The following is a 13,046-nucleotide window of genomic DNA, read 5'->3' on the forward strand; positions in this document are numbered from 1 at the left end:
CGTGGTTTTCTTAATCTGAATAATAAGGTGTACAGGGATATTTTCTCATCTTTATCTGAATTACAGATTGGATGAGTACATAAGTGTTTGAAAAATTTGATCAGACACCACAACTTTCTACTTAAGTGATATCTTTAAGGAATGGGAGAGTTGCAGAACTTCCCTAACAGAAGTTTTCTGACTGCTTCTAGGAAATTTGGCAGGGTAGAAATTGTGTTAATTTTGAATGTTCAGCAAAATGCTTCACTGGAGTTGGGGTATAGAAAATCAAGCGTGTATAATTTCAAGGTCTTTGAAATGCTCTTAAGGTCATGTAAAATGTGTGCATTTTATGTATAATAGGTGCATGCAACAGTAGACGTGTGCATTTGCCGCTCCACCGTGTGCACTTTTACCATGGGTGACCATGCTAGGTAGAACTCATTATTTTTACCACAACTTGAATGATTTCCTGAACAGGGTTTCCTATTGTGCTGTACACTGTTACATAGAGAAATAAACTTTGTAACTGAAACCACTTTTAAATTCAAATATGTCACAATAATTTAAGTTTCGTAATCTTTGCATTAAATGACTATTTAGAATATGAAGTGTTTCTGAGAAAAGAAACAGAGAAGTATCTTTATTTGCAATGTATTACTAAGGTTCACACATATGAGAATGTCTGGAAGGTTCTTCATGTTGAAGGTTTTTAGACAAAGGTTCATTTGACCAGCAAATACTTTTTTTTACCCCAAAACGGAGTCAAGACATCGTTCTAACAGAGTACCATGTCTGAATTTGAGAGGTTTCCTGAGCTGGAACCACGTTTGACTTTTTCTGTGAATCAAGAATCCAAGACTTCTGTCTTGAGTTTTCTTCCTATTTAATTCTTGCATAGGCTTATTTCTAGGCACTTAGAATAGCATAGGTTCATTAGTTGAGACTAGTGAATGTAAAGCTGCATACTAATAGTTTTAGAAGTTTAGAAGTTACAACTGTAGAACCAATGATTTCCTGTACATGTGGATTAAGAAAGACACATAAATAACTGGAAATCTAGGGCTCACTGTGTTTCAAATATTTCCTAAACTTGCATAAAAATATAACAACACTTCAGTAGAAGCTCCTTTAACTCCTACAGTGTCCTTGCCTACTTGTTTTCATTGTTTTTATTCTGAAAGCCCTAATTCACTGTCCACTGAAGTCAACTGCTTTGGAGAAGGTATCCCATTTCCTACTTTTGGTAAATCTTACTGATCATAGTGGGATGAATGCTTTAGTTTCCCAGAACATAATACAGACCTTGTCATGCTGAAGCACACACTGTGTTCTAGGAGTATTTCAAGTAGTTTAGCATATATTATACTAGTTAGTTGCGGGCTTACAGGCCGGTTGCAGTTTAACCCGGCAGGCAGCTAAAACAGCCACACAGCCGTTCGCTTACTCCTCCCACCCCCAGTGGGATGGGAGAGAGAATCGGGGGATAAAAAAAAGGAAAAACTCATGAGTTGAGATAAAGAGAGTTTCGTAGGACAGAAAAGGAAGATAATTATTGTTGCTTTATCATCACATCAAGCTAACTTATATTTAAACATGTACTCAGAAGTATATATACAGCCTTTTATGTTAATCATAGATTTTCTCTTCCTGGTTACTATCAGCTGAATTGCTGAAAACATTAAACTGCTTCAAACTCATAACATCCACTCTTTTCTCCTTACAGGTTTTTATAATAAATTCATCAAATATATTCTTTCTTGAACCTGCAAATGAAATTAAAGTTCTGCTGGATGAACACACTGATATGTGTAAACGCATTCTTAATATCTACCGTCACATGGTAGTCCAAGTGACTATGGACAAGAAGACATGGTAAAATGCTAATGCTGTTATCTTAGATTATTAGTTCACAAGATAAATGTGAAAAATTACTTGGTAGTAAACACAGTAGAGTGGTACTGACTATGTGAACTACTTCCTCTAAATCAGTAAATATAGGGACTTTAACACCACAGACAACTTACCACAGGGGAAGAGGTTATCTGCGCTGTTAAAGCCAGTAGTAAGCACCTAGTTAGTTTGAGGCAGCTTAATCCTCAGTGAAAAAAGCAGTAAGCTAAGCTACAGACTACTGTTAAGATGTTACTGATGACTTTTTTCCAGGCCATTTTGCTCATGTGTCAAAGTACTAATACATGAAAAATATATGAAGCTTCACAGCCTTATTTAAAAATAAACCCAAAATCCTCAGAGAAGCACGGATAACTTTTGTAATCACCTGTGGGTTGCTCTTGATCTGTAATTGTGTACAGGAGTCCGTGTACTGTTTAACTGTTTTGTTCTTTTCCACTGTTTAAGGTGCCTAGCAGGTACAAGAGGCCCCACTTTCAAATTCATTTCTGTTATTTCCCCCTCTCCTTTAAATAGCTGTCTCTGATGAGGTAGTATATTGCCACCATTCTCCATTGCAAGGAAGCAGTAGCAAGGGGATTTCAAGTGGCTGACTTATTCCATTTTAACTTGACTTCCAGTCAATCTGTCACTACTATTTCCTGAACTCTGGCTAAGTAGAGCTGGCGTTACATGTCACATGAAGCTTGTCTCCTCTTGTAAAGAAATAAGGAGTCAGTTCAAGGCTAACCACTGGGAAATTTGGGAGTAATAATAGAAAACAGATTCCACTAGATTAGTGTTTTCTTCCCCAATTTCACATGACTGTAAAAAAGTGACTCTTGACTGTGATGGCAAAGATTGTGCCACACAAAAATAATTGATGAAGTATGTTAATGATAATGTAACACTGCCAAAACCTATCAAAAAAAGAAAAAAAACCCCAAAACCTCAGATTGGAAATGTAATTAAATTTCAGGCCATTGAAGATGATAGCACTTGAGGGCGACAGGGATTCCTAACTCTCAAGTGTGAAAAGAAGATCGGAGTAATTTCTTTTGAAAGAACCAAGTTAGGCTGTTTGTAATCACTGTGTCCTGTTTGGAATGTGTTTGAGCAAATCAAGTTTGGTTATTATCTTTGAAAGTATCCTGGTCTATACAGAAGTATAACAAAACAGTAACTCTAAGTTTAATATTGTTTTGCAGGGAACAGATGCTACTTGTGCTGCTCAGGGTTACTGAATCTGTGCTGAAAATACCACCCCAAACTTTCTTGCAGTATCAAGGAAGAAAAAACTCCACTTTAGCTGGAAGACTTGCAGGACCTCTTTTTCAGGCAATTAAACATAAATTCACTTTAATTAATTCAGCTTAATTTTGACCAAGAGATTAGATGCAACAACCACTGATGGCTGGTTTGTCCTCTTAAATCATTGATCATGTTATCCAGATAATGTGAATGGTGTGGGTTAAAGAACTGGCTACGTGTCCTATATTTAATGACACCATGACAGTGGATATTGGGGTACTGTGAAATTAAAAAATTGCTGTCCTTTAGTTGAGTTGGGGTAACTGGCAGTGTGTGCAGTTTTGGCCTGCTTCCATTGCAAAATTAGTTCACGTCAGTACAAAACCTTCTGTGCCATCCATGCCTAGCCAACTGATTATTCCTTACAGTAAGCTGTAGCAGGTCCTTTCAAAGTTTATAGCTGCAGGGTGCTATTGTGGTGACTTCTCTGTAAATAGGATCTGTAAAGTCTCCAGATTCATTAGTAGGAAAAAAAAAGGATACACAAGATACAAACGTGATGAGAACTAATCGAAAACAGTATTACGAAACTCTCTGGCAAAACTTGTAAGATGCTGAAAGATCTTTCATGAGTTAAACCAGTTGTTGCTGTATCTAAGTTAGAAGCCCATGTTAACATAATGCTTGATAATTCATGAAAAATCTGTGTGTACTGGTGAGGAAAAGAATGTCAGGACTACACAGAAATTTCTGTGGCAGTCAGAAGCTTCCTTTTCAGCAGTTAACATTTGAATGTTGTCATCTTATGTTCAGAACCCAATTCTTCTCACTTTATTCTTTTAGACTCTTATAGTAGCTTGGATCAAAGCGAATCTAAATGTGTACATCTCTCGAGAACTTTGGGATGACTTGCTGTCTGTAATGTCATCGCTGACATATTGGGAAGAGCTGGCCACTGAGTGGTCACTCACAATGGAGACACTAACTAAAGTATTAGCTAGAAACTTGTATAGCCTGGACCTCAGTGACCTGCCATTAGATAAACTGAGTGAGCAGAAGCAGAAAAAACACAAAGGCAAAGGTAAGACAACACTGTATACACATTGTTTGAATTTGAGCTGAGGTAATGAGATGTTGGGCACAGAATAATTTTGCTCTAGCTTTTCAGTATACTTAATTAGGCATCTCTATCACCTGAAATAACCCGGTTTCTTTAAGACTGCTTTTTAGAACCACCACAAAATCCTTGCATTAAGATTCAGTCCTGCAAATAGTTAGACACATATGGAATGTAGTTTGTAAAGGTGTGCTGAATTTAACCTAAAATGTTACACCATAGTGGGTTGTGCCTTTCTACTTTTATCAAAGCAATTAAATAGTTGAGTCCCAATCATAACTTCTTGAAAGTAACAAAGATTACACATCTGGTAAAAATTACCTAGCTCGCAAGTGGCTGTTACAAGCACAATTGGAATATTGATCCTGAAATCCAGTGAATGTTGTTTAAAGATGAAATGTAAGATGAACATAGTTTTGTTTGGGTACTAATTCATCACTACGCCATGGTGAGAACAGGTTTTGTTGAAGTGACCTTATTGGGCTATTTAAGAGAAAGGATACATTTAATAATTCATAGAATTGGTGCCAGTTTTTAAACTTGTTCCTAAACAATGCAGGGAATACGCTGTAGGACATAATATGAGGAGAGGAGGTGGCTACTTGCTTATAATGGTACGGTTCTGGCTTTGGTAAGGGACGAGAAGTCTGTCCACCTGGATAGAGGGCTGGATTGAGATTTGCAAAACCTGCGTTCTCTTCTGATATCTGAGACTGACTTTCTGCATGTGACCATGAGCAATCACTTCTGCCTTTGTTTCCATTTCTGTGAAACTTGGGTAGCAATACTGTTCTCCTTTAAAAAGTGCTTTGAGATCTAATAGTTAGAGGCAGAATTATATTTAGGGTAATAGAGATGGAAAAAAAGTGTAATTTTTAGTCTACTTTTTAATCTCTCTGTATTCCACTTGATTCTCCAGTCAAACCTGAGGGAAGGTACTACTAATATCCTAGAGTTTGTCAGTGAGGAGTAATCAATGTGGATTCCCTCTTTTAAAGAGGATGTTCCTGTAGGCTGTTTTTGCTAAAAACGTTTCACATGCTTCCAAATTTCTCATCTTGGGCAGAGGCATTATTCACACTTTCATTTTGTTCTTCTGGTGTGTGACAACTGGACAAAAATAAATTTCTCTGTTGTTGACCCTGAGAGGTTGTTCAAGACCATTCATTTTTGTTTTCCTATACTACACAGCTCTCTTCTTTTTCTTACAAAAGACGTGGTTTTTTTTAAAAAAAAAAAAAAAAAACCCACAAAAAAATCCCCCTCTGATGTAGGATAAGAATGCATATAGTTATTTGAATATAGGCTTTAAAACATTTTGAATCATCTGTATCACCCATACAGAGCCACATGAGAAGAGTTTGTATTAGCCTTCAGTAGCAGAGTTCCAGAGAACACTTACGTTGTTAAATGTGAGTTGCAGAGTTAAATCTGGCTTTGGAAGTAGTAAATACCATACAAATTATGCCAAATTTCTTTGGCCGTGTTCATTTGCTAATAATAACGAACATGTTATACTATGGCTCACTTTCCAAGAAGATGCCCTTTTAATGATTGTAATTGTTTATCAAGTATAATTTTAGATTATGAGTTCAATGTGGAGAAGGAAATACCTTACAAATGTTCTTTAGTTCACTTCTTTTTGCATACAGTTGTTTTTGATAGCTCCTCATATGAGCTTCATTTACTTCAAAATAAATGTTAAATCTGAATTTGTTCCATCTTTTCCTAATCTTAGTATAGTATTTTTTGTGAATTTCCAGAGCGCCTTGTTTTCTGAGCCCATCATCTCGTTTTCTTGCTTTTGTATTCTGTGTTAAAATATTGTATTATCTTTATTTCATGTTCCTCAAATGTAATGAAATTATTTTGATCACACGCACCCCCAATATTAACGGTCTGTAAAGTATGATTTTGTGTGTCTTGTCCAAGAAGAACAACAAAGGAAAAATTTCTATAGTTACACATTTTATCAGGCTACAGGCTTTGTAGACTCCATTTTCTTGTAATTTTGCACTTGAATGGTCAGAAAAGAAAATCACAATAGTTTAATAACACCAACACTTCTGAAAAGTTTGAGTATCCCTCAGTGTTAATGCTGGCTGAGTTGGTTCATGTATTTAAAAACTAGTAATGAGCTGTTTAGCTTTTGAAATCATTCTTGCTTTAATAACATAATCCATATTATTAAAGCTATCCAGCTTTAAAACTCTTTGAAAGAACACAACTACAAATATCTGGGGATACCAGAATAGAAGTGAATAAATTTGCAATTGCATTTTTGCAGGAGTTGGGCATGAATTCCCCAAATCTTCCGTTGACAAGTCCTTTTCTAGAGGCTGGAGCCGTGATCAGCCTGGACAGGCACCCATGAGACAACGCAGTGCTACAACCACTGGCTCTCCAGGAACAGAAAAGGCAAGAAGCATAGTACGGCAGAAAACAGTTGGTACGTATCTGTAAAAGCTGATATAAGTGATATTTGAGAAAGGGTAAGGAATTAATAACCAACTTAGGTAGCAACGTGGATAACTTCTTTCTACAAAAGTATACTGTCTTTAATAATAAGTTAAATGTGTAAATTATGCAGCCTTACATGCTTTGAGGGTAGCTGAATAGCCTGTGGTTACTAGAATTACAGTTACTGCAAATGAAAGTAATGCAGTTGATGGATTAATTCTTAATAAGTTTGATCACATGCTTAAGCTGGATTGGAAAGGTAATACTGTTTTATGTATATGAACGAGAAAAGAGCTGGAATTGTTTGAGCAATGGTATGGATAGGTGGCTAATACAATGCTTTTTAAGTGTGTGTTTTCATAAACTGTGCACAAAATAGGTTGAGTATTTTTCCAATATTCATGATATTTATTACTGTACGAAGAAAAGTGTGAGAAATATGTATATGTCTGCATAGTTTATAAAATGTGTTGTCTTTTACTGTACCCTGAATCTTGCATTAATGAAAGATTGGCACAGATGCATGCAATTCTCCATTTCTGAAGTGATCTATTTCTCAACTTCATTACTTGCAGATACTCTTTCCTGTGTTAGAAATGAATGAGGCTATACAGTGCTTTAGGTGGATTGCTCAAAAGAAGACTCATTTCTGTTTGTATGATTTGTTTAGAATATCTTCACATGAACTGGACTACAAATTTCTCTACTCTGTTCTCTCATCTTGATGATATGAGTGCTATCCCTTATGTGAAGGAAAATTAAGCTGATTTTACTCTTTTATTTAAAAGAGGAACCTTTTAAGGAATATGTCTTGCTTTTTTTACTATCTCTGTAGTAGTAGTAGTGGCTTCGGTCATTGTGTGTTGTTGCTTCACTGATACTTTTTGGAAGCAGGTACATTCTGACACAGTTTTAGAAACTGGGGATGTATATTGGCAGTTGAATATATAATTGTGTTAGCTTTTCAGAAATATTTGCAATTAATATTTTTAAGTTTTTATTTTAATATTCTTCAGCATTCTATTACTCCATTTAAAAAATTTGTTTTCTCGTATTACCTAAGGGCTTTTGTTGGTGTGGGAGAGTTGATTGTTCTATAAGCAGTACAGACACGTGAGAAAATGAAGTCAGTACTCCGAAATTTCCTGTCTTTTTCATGCATTCAAATGCTACGCAGCTTTTCATGTATCTCATGCTGGCAGCTTTTAGTTTGCCTAAAGTTTTCTTTACGGATCACAGATACTTTAAATGTAATTTCTGCTTCTCAGTAGTCTGTGTTTAACTGTTGCAGTGTTTTTGTTTTAAATCTTAATTGTCTTAACAAGGTAAAGCTCATGTTAAAATTTCTCCTTCCCAAATTGTTAATATTTCAGATATTCTGTCAGAAGGTTATGTTGTTTGGTCAATTTATTAATGGTTTTGTTTTGCTGCTGTTTGAAAGATGGCTATTTATATGATGTTAGCCCTAAAATGACTGAAATTTATCCTAATCAAGCTATATATTGACCTGGTTAGCAGGAAACTAATCTGATTTTAGTTTCACTGTACTTTAGCTTTCATGGTTTTGTTCCTTTCCTCCAATTATCTTACATATTTGATATTAATAAGCCAAGTTTGTATTACTGTAACCAGTTAAAATTTCAGCTCTATTCGTATTGTAGCATACTATCTATGGACAAGCATCACAGCATTAGTAGGATGATTTTAAAAGATGAAAAGCCCAAAAAAGAGTTGCCAGAGCCAGAATCTCAAACTCTTCAGTTTATTAAAATGTTAATGAAGAATATGTTACAAAAACCTATGTCTTAACTGTCTGCAAACAGTTGCTTCTTACTGTCTCTCAGGTCTGCTAAGAGAGCTGTTCTGATGCTTCTTAATCTGTGCTGGTTAACACAGGGTCACGTAATAAAAAACCCGGTTTATAGTCACAATAACTAAAATGTACTATAGAACATTTTGCTGGTCAGATCTTCTCCTTCAGCTTAACATTAGCTCCACAAGCTAAGTCTGGAGTTGAGTCAGACCTCAAATATGTTGTGTGATATCTGACGTGTAATATATTTCCTTTGATTGTGAGTAATATATTCTTTATATCTGAGTAGGGGTGATGTGCATGTTGAATATTTTATGGTAAGAAAAAGCTGGGGTTTCTTTTTCATCTGTTTTATGTTGTACACATTTTGTGTACATCCGTGCACCTCTCTTTTTTGACCCATCATCATGCCAGTACACATTTATTGCCGCACCAAATTTGTGTGTGTGTTACTCAAATAAAAATCACAGCTTTTCTGATGTGCAATGTGTACATTTTTAGCCTGAACTTATGTAAAGTAATTTTTGGAAAAGGGCCTTTAAACATGATATGCATATGGGTTGAAAAATCTTCTCTAGGTCTAGATACAGAATTTATGGCTTAGGCAGCAGACTGTAGTCCTATAAAAATATTGGATCAGAAAGAATTTACTAATCTGTTGTTCTGCTTTTGTCTGTAGACAGCAGCGGAAGGTTATAAACTGTCAAATATTTAGTCCACGTTCTGGTACTAAGTCTGCCTCTACTTAGCTGCTTAATTGAATGTGGCACATATTATTTAAAATAATAATTCATTGAGATCGCATTTTCCTTTTACAGCATCTCAAAGTTAATTTTGCTTTCAATAATAATACCCTGCAATTTTCCCTTCAAAAGTTTCTGTAAAATTTCCACCTTCCAAACTGTAAATCGGTTGTTCTGCTTTCCCTTACTAGTATCAGTGTAATATGGTGGAAGAGATCCAGTCAAATTGCAAGGGACACTTTATGTCAAGATTTGTAATCAACAGAGTATCCAATCTCAAAAGCTTGGTTTATTTAGAATCATAGAATCATTTATGTTGGAAAAAAACCTTAAGATTTACTATGTATCTTGGTATTTGTTCTCTTGCCTACATTAAGATGCACAATGATGAATGTAATGCATCTAACTATCACCGTATCCTGAATTTTATTGTTGTATCTCTTGGAGATGTTAAAGCCTTACACATAATTGCCTTTTAAAAAAAAAAAGTTTCTGTCTTATAAACTAAGTTGAATAGAGAAGGACTTCAGTCTTAAAACATCTGTCTTTCTGAATTGTTTTTTCAAACTGATGTTAAGACTCCGCTTAAGTTGTGCTGCATTTGTCAAATGTGTCTTCTGCTCTATGTACATTGACCTACCCAAGTTATCTGCATGTTGCTGTTAGGGACAATTCTTTAACCTGATTTAGAAGTGTGATGTGCTCAACTTTCACTGCACTCCATTCCTGTACTTCTGATTCCCATACAGATCAGGACCACCAAGGTTCTAAGTCCATATTCCATGATGTTTTGAAAATTTATATTGAAAAGTTCAAAGACTGATTAAATATTGTACTGACAATATTTATGTAAAATGCAATGACATTTCCTTAAGAGAAGTTTGTCAACAACTATTTTAAAAACAAGTTATCAAATTTGCAACAGTTTGGAAAGGAAGCCACTTTAAACAATGAATATTACTTTTTCAAGTGTACTTTGAAATTGAATGCAGTATCAGTTTTTGCTATGTCTTACTCTGACAAAGGAAATCATGTCATAAAGATACATTTTAAATCTGTTAGAAAAGCTGCAGATACAACCTTGATCCTGATACCATGATTCTTATGTGAGTTTTCCATTCTGTAGAACTGTTGGCAGCATATGAGATATGAAACGGTGAATTAGGATCAGTTTAGCAAGATTTATCCAGTATCAATTAAAAGCCAGACCCTATGGATAAGAAACAGTCTAATGCTTTTTGTTGTCAAACCATTTCACTTCAGTGACTTCATTTTTAATGTGGATCTATAACAAGTTGTATTGCAAATTTCTCCACACAGAAGTGGTCATTTTCTCCTTATACTTTTGAATCTCTTTTGGAGAATCATGAATTCGAGAGTATGGGTATGTGTAAAACTCAGAGATGCTTTTTCAGGAGAAACCAAAGGAAACTAGAAAAATGCAAATGTAGTGTAAGTTACTTTTTCTGTTAAAACATTTCAAGTTCTGAGTGCTTGTGAAGCAACTTTAACTTTGATTTTTCAACCCCTGATGCAATGGGAAAAAAAAGTGTTAATTAGTTTCTTGGTTTTGAATGCAAAATCTCTGTAATCGTCATAATAAAGGCATTGTTGCTGCTTTACATAAAAGTTAAAAACTCAAAATGTCTTATGTGTCCACTGATTTTTTTCTTTCTTACAGCTCTGCCAATATTTGCCGTGCTGAAATGTTTTAATTTTTGAATTTTCTTCCTTTTTATCTTTGTTTTCTCTGTTGCTGCTTTTTCTGTGACACAAGCCTTTCATTATAGTCACTCTTCTTTTTTCCTTCCCCACTTCTTTCTTTTCCTTTTTAAAGCCATGAGAAGCCGATCCATTGGTGAATGTGCTCTGCCATCGGCCTATATACGCAGTGCTAAAAGTGCTCCTGTTCTGATCCATACTTCCAAACCCTTCTTGCCTGATATTGTTCTCACTCCCCTTTCTGATGAGCTTTCAGGTAGTGCCACCTCTGCTAATTTCTGCACCCCCTTTATCACTTTTTTAAACCTTCTGCTTTCAAATTCTGCTAAATCATTAAATTTTAAAAAGTAAAAATACTTGGGGGATGGGGGGAGAGGGGAAGAGATTAAGAATGAATATTTTGAGTTATGTAAAATACCATGCTGTTTTGCAATTCATTCTGGAACTGTTAGAAGTTAGTGCTGTGCCAATGTTTACTATCATAAAAGTGAAAATTAGAGAAATTTCTGGCTTCTTCAGTTTATTGGTGAGCAGTAAAATAGCATCTGTCTGCCAGAGAGTACAACTAATCTAAAGTTTTCATTTGTGGTGAGGGAGGGAAAGGAAGAACATAATTTTACTTTGATTTGCCATTTACATCTTTCTACGTCAATTTTTGAATTCAGTGTCATAGATGTTATGTGGATAGCCATGATAATGATATACTTTAGCTTCCATGAAAAAAGAATGACTGAAGTGTATGGTATCATATAATAACACTTTACAGTATGCCTGTTTTTCATTAATATAGAAAAACATTAACAAATCTGTACAGGTTGGAATTCTGAAGTGCTGTGTTTTGATTTTGTTTTCCAAATGATCAATTTTTTACAGACTTGTAGTTTTCCTCAATGTTGTGTTTGGTCCAGCAGAGTAGTTGGCTAGAAGTCTGACAGTAGCTTTTTTTGGATAATTTTCTTTGAACAAATAGGTTTGACAATTAGAATTAGCACAGACTTTAAAAATGCATACATGAAAGTTTACAGATAATGTTAAATTTTTTTCCTATGCTTCAGCTATTACATAGGTGTAAATTAGTATTGTGTTAAGGCTGACAATCATATTATGCCTTTGTCTGAATGAGTGAAAAAAAAAAAAAAGCAGAGTGGAAGGACTATATATACATAGTCAAAACTGTGTACAAATATAAGGACTTAATGGCAGTAATTTTTTAGGGAAGATACGTTCTTTTTTTTTTTCCTTTTCTGTCTCTCCTGCCGGCCTTTGTCACCCAAGAAGTATCAAGAACTGTATTTTCATAATTGTATTTTGTTATGTGTCCAAAATTAAATCATCCTGTTGTGAAACAGAAACTTGGTGCCTTAGTATTCAATCCGAAAACATAAATGGAGAATCTGGAAAAGTTCAAGGAACCCACTCTAGGGAGACTAGACTTTCACAATGAAAAATTATAAAGTATTTGAATGCAAATCTTGACACCATAAACTAAGAATAATAAAATACAAATTATATGTAATAAATTAATAAACATGAGTGCAAAGGATATCTCTTCTAAGATTTGAATTATTAGAACTTAGAAGGTAAGGGGTTTTATAGGAATGATACATGAACAACCTATTAGGAAATAGATCTTGCCTGGCCATCACATTGTTGGAAATAGTGAATTCTTAATGAAGACCTTAAAAGCACCTGCAGAAGGGAATGAGCTTTCACAGTGAAAAATTATTTTGTCATATAATAACTAATATTTAATTATCCTGTCTTAAGGTAAAAGTGCTTTTGCAGTCAATTTTATCATCCATGTTTCAGAAGAGTCCTGGCTTGCATCTTCTAATGTGTCCCAAACCTGATGGCTCTCTTGCTATTATTTTTTCTGTTAATACTCATCCAAAAACTACACAAACAATGTAATTCTTAAAAGTGAAACAATTTTACAGACCTTTGCACTTCTAACATAGAAAAAATCCTAGGCGCTTCCTGGCTTTGATGTCTTCTCAAACAGATGGGTGTTGAAACAGCTTCATGATGTGCCCAAGAATCTTGATCATTGCCAGAAAACTAAAAACCT

The 13,046-nt window shown here is 35.0% G+C and overlaps 1 protein-coding gene across 1 annotated transcript in view; it reads left to right on the forward strand.

The window, feature by feature from the left end:
• RALGAPA1 (Ral GTPase activating protein catalytic subunit alpha 1) overlaps positions 1 to 13,046 on the forward strand; it is a 139,879-nt gene that overhangs the window by 34,649 nt on the left and 92,184 nt on the right. Inside the window, 5 exon segments of the mRNA XM_075753973.1 lie at positions 1,706 to 1,854; positions 3,081 to 3,210; positions 3,967 to 4,204; positions 6,528 to 6,689; positions 11,094 to 11,234. Of these exon segments, the coding sequence (XP_075610088.1) occupies positions 1,706 to 1,854; positions 3,081 to 3,210; positions 3,967 to 4,204; positions 6,528 to 6,689; positions 11,094 to 11,234 (820 nt within the window).

This window comes from Balearica regulorum, chromosome 5 (genome assembly GCF_011004875.1).
Source record: "Balearica regulorum gibbericeps isolate bBalReg1 chromosome 5, bBalReg1.pri, whole genome shotgun sequence".
Lineage (NCBI taxonomy): Eukaryota > Metazoa > Chordata > Aves > Gruiformes > Gruidae > Balearica > Balearica regulorum.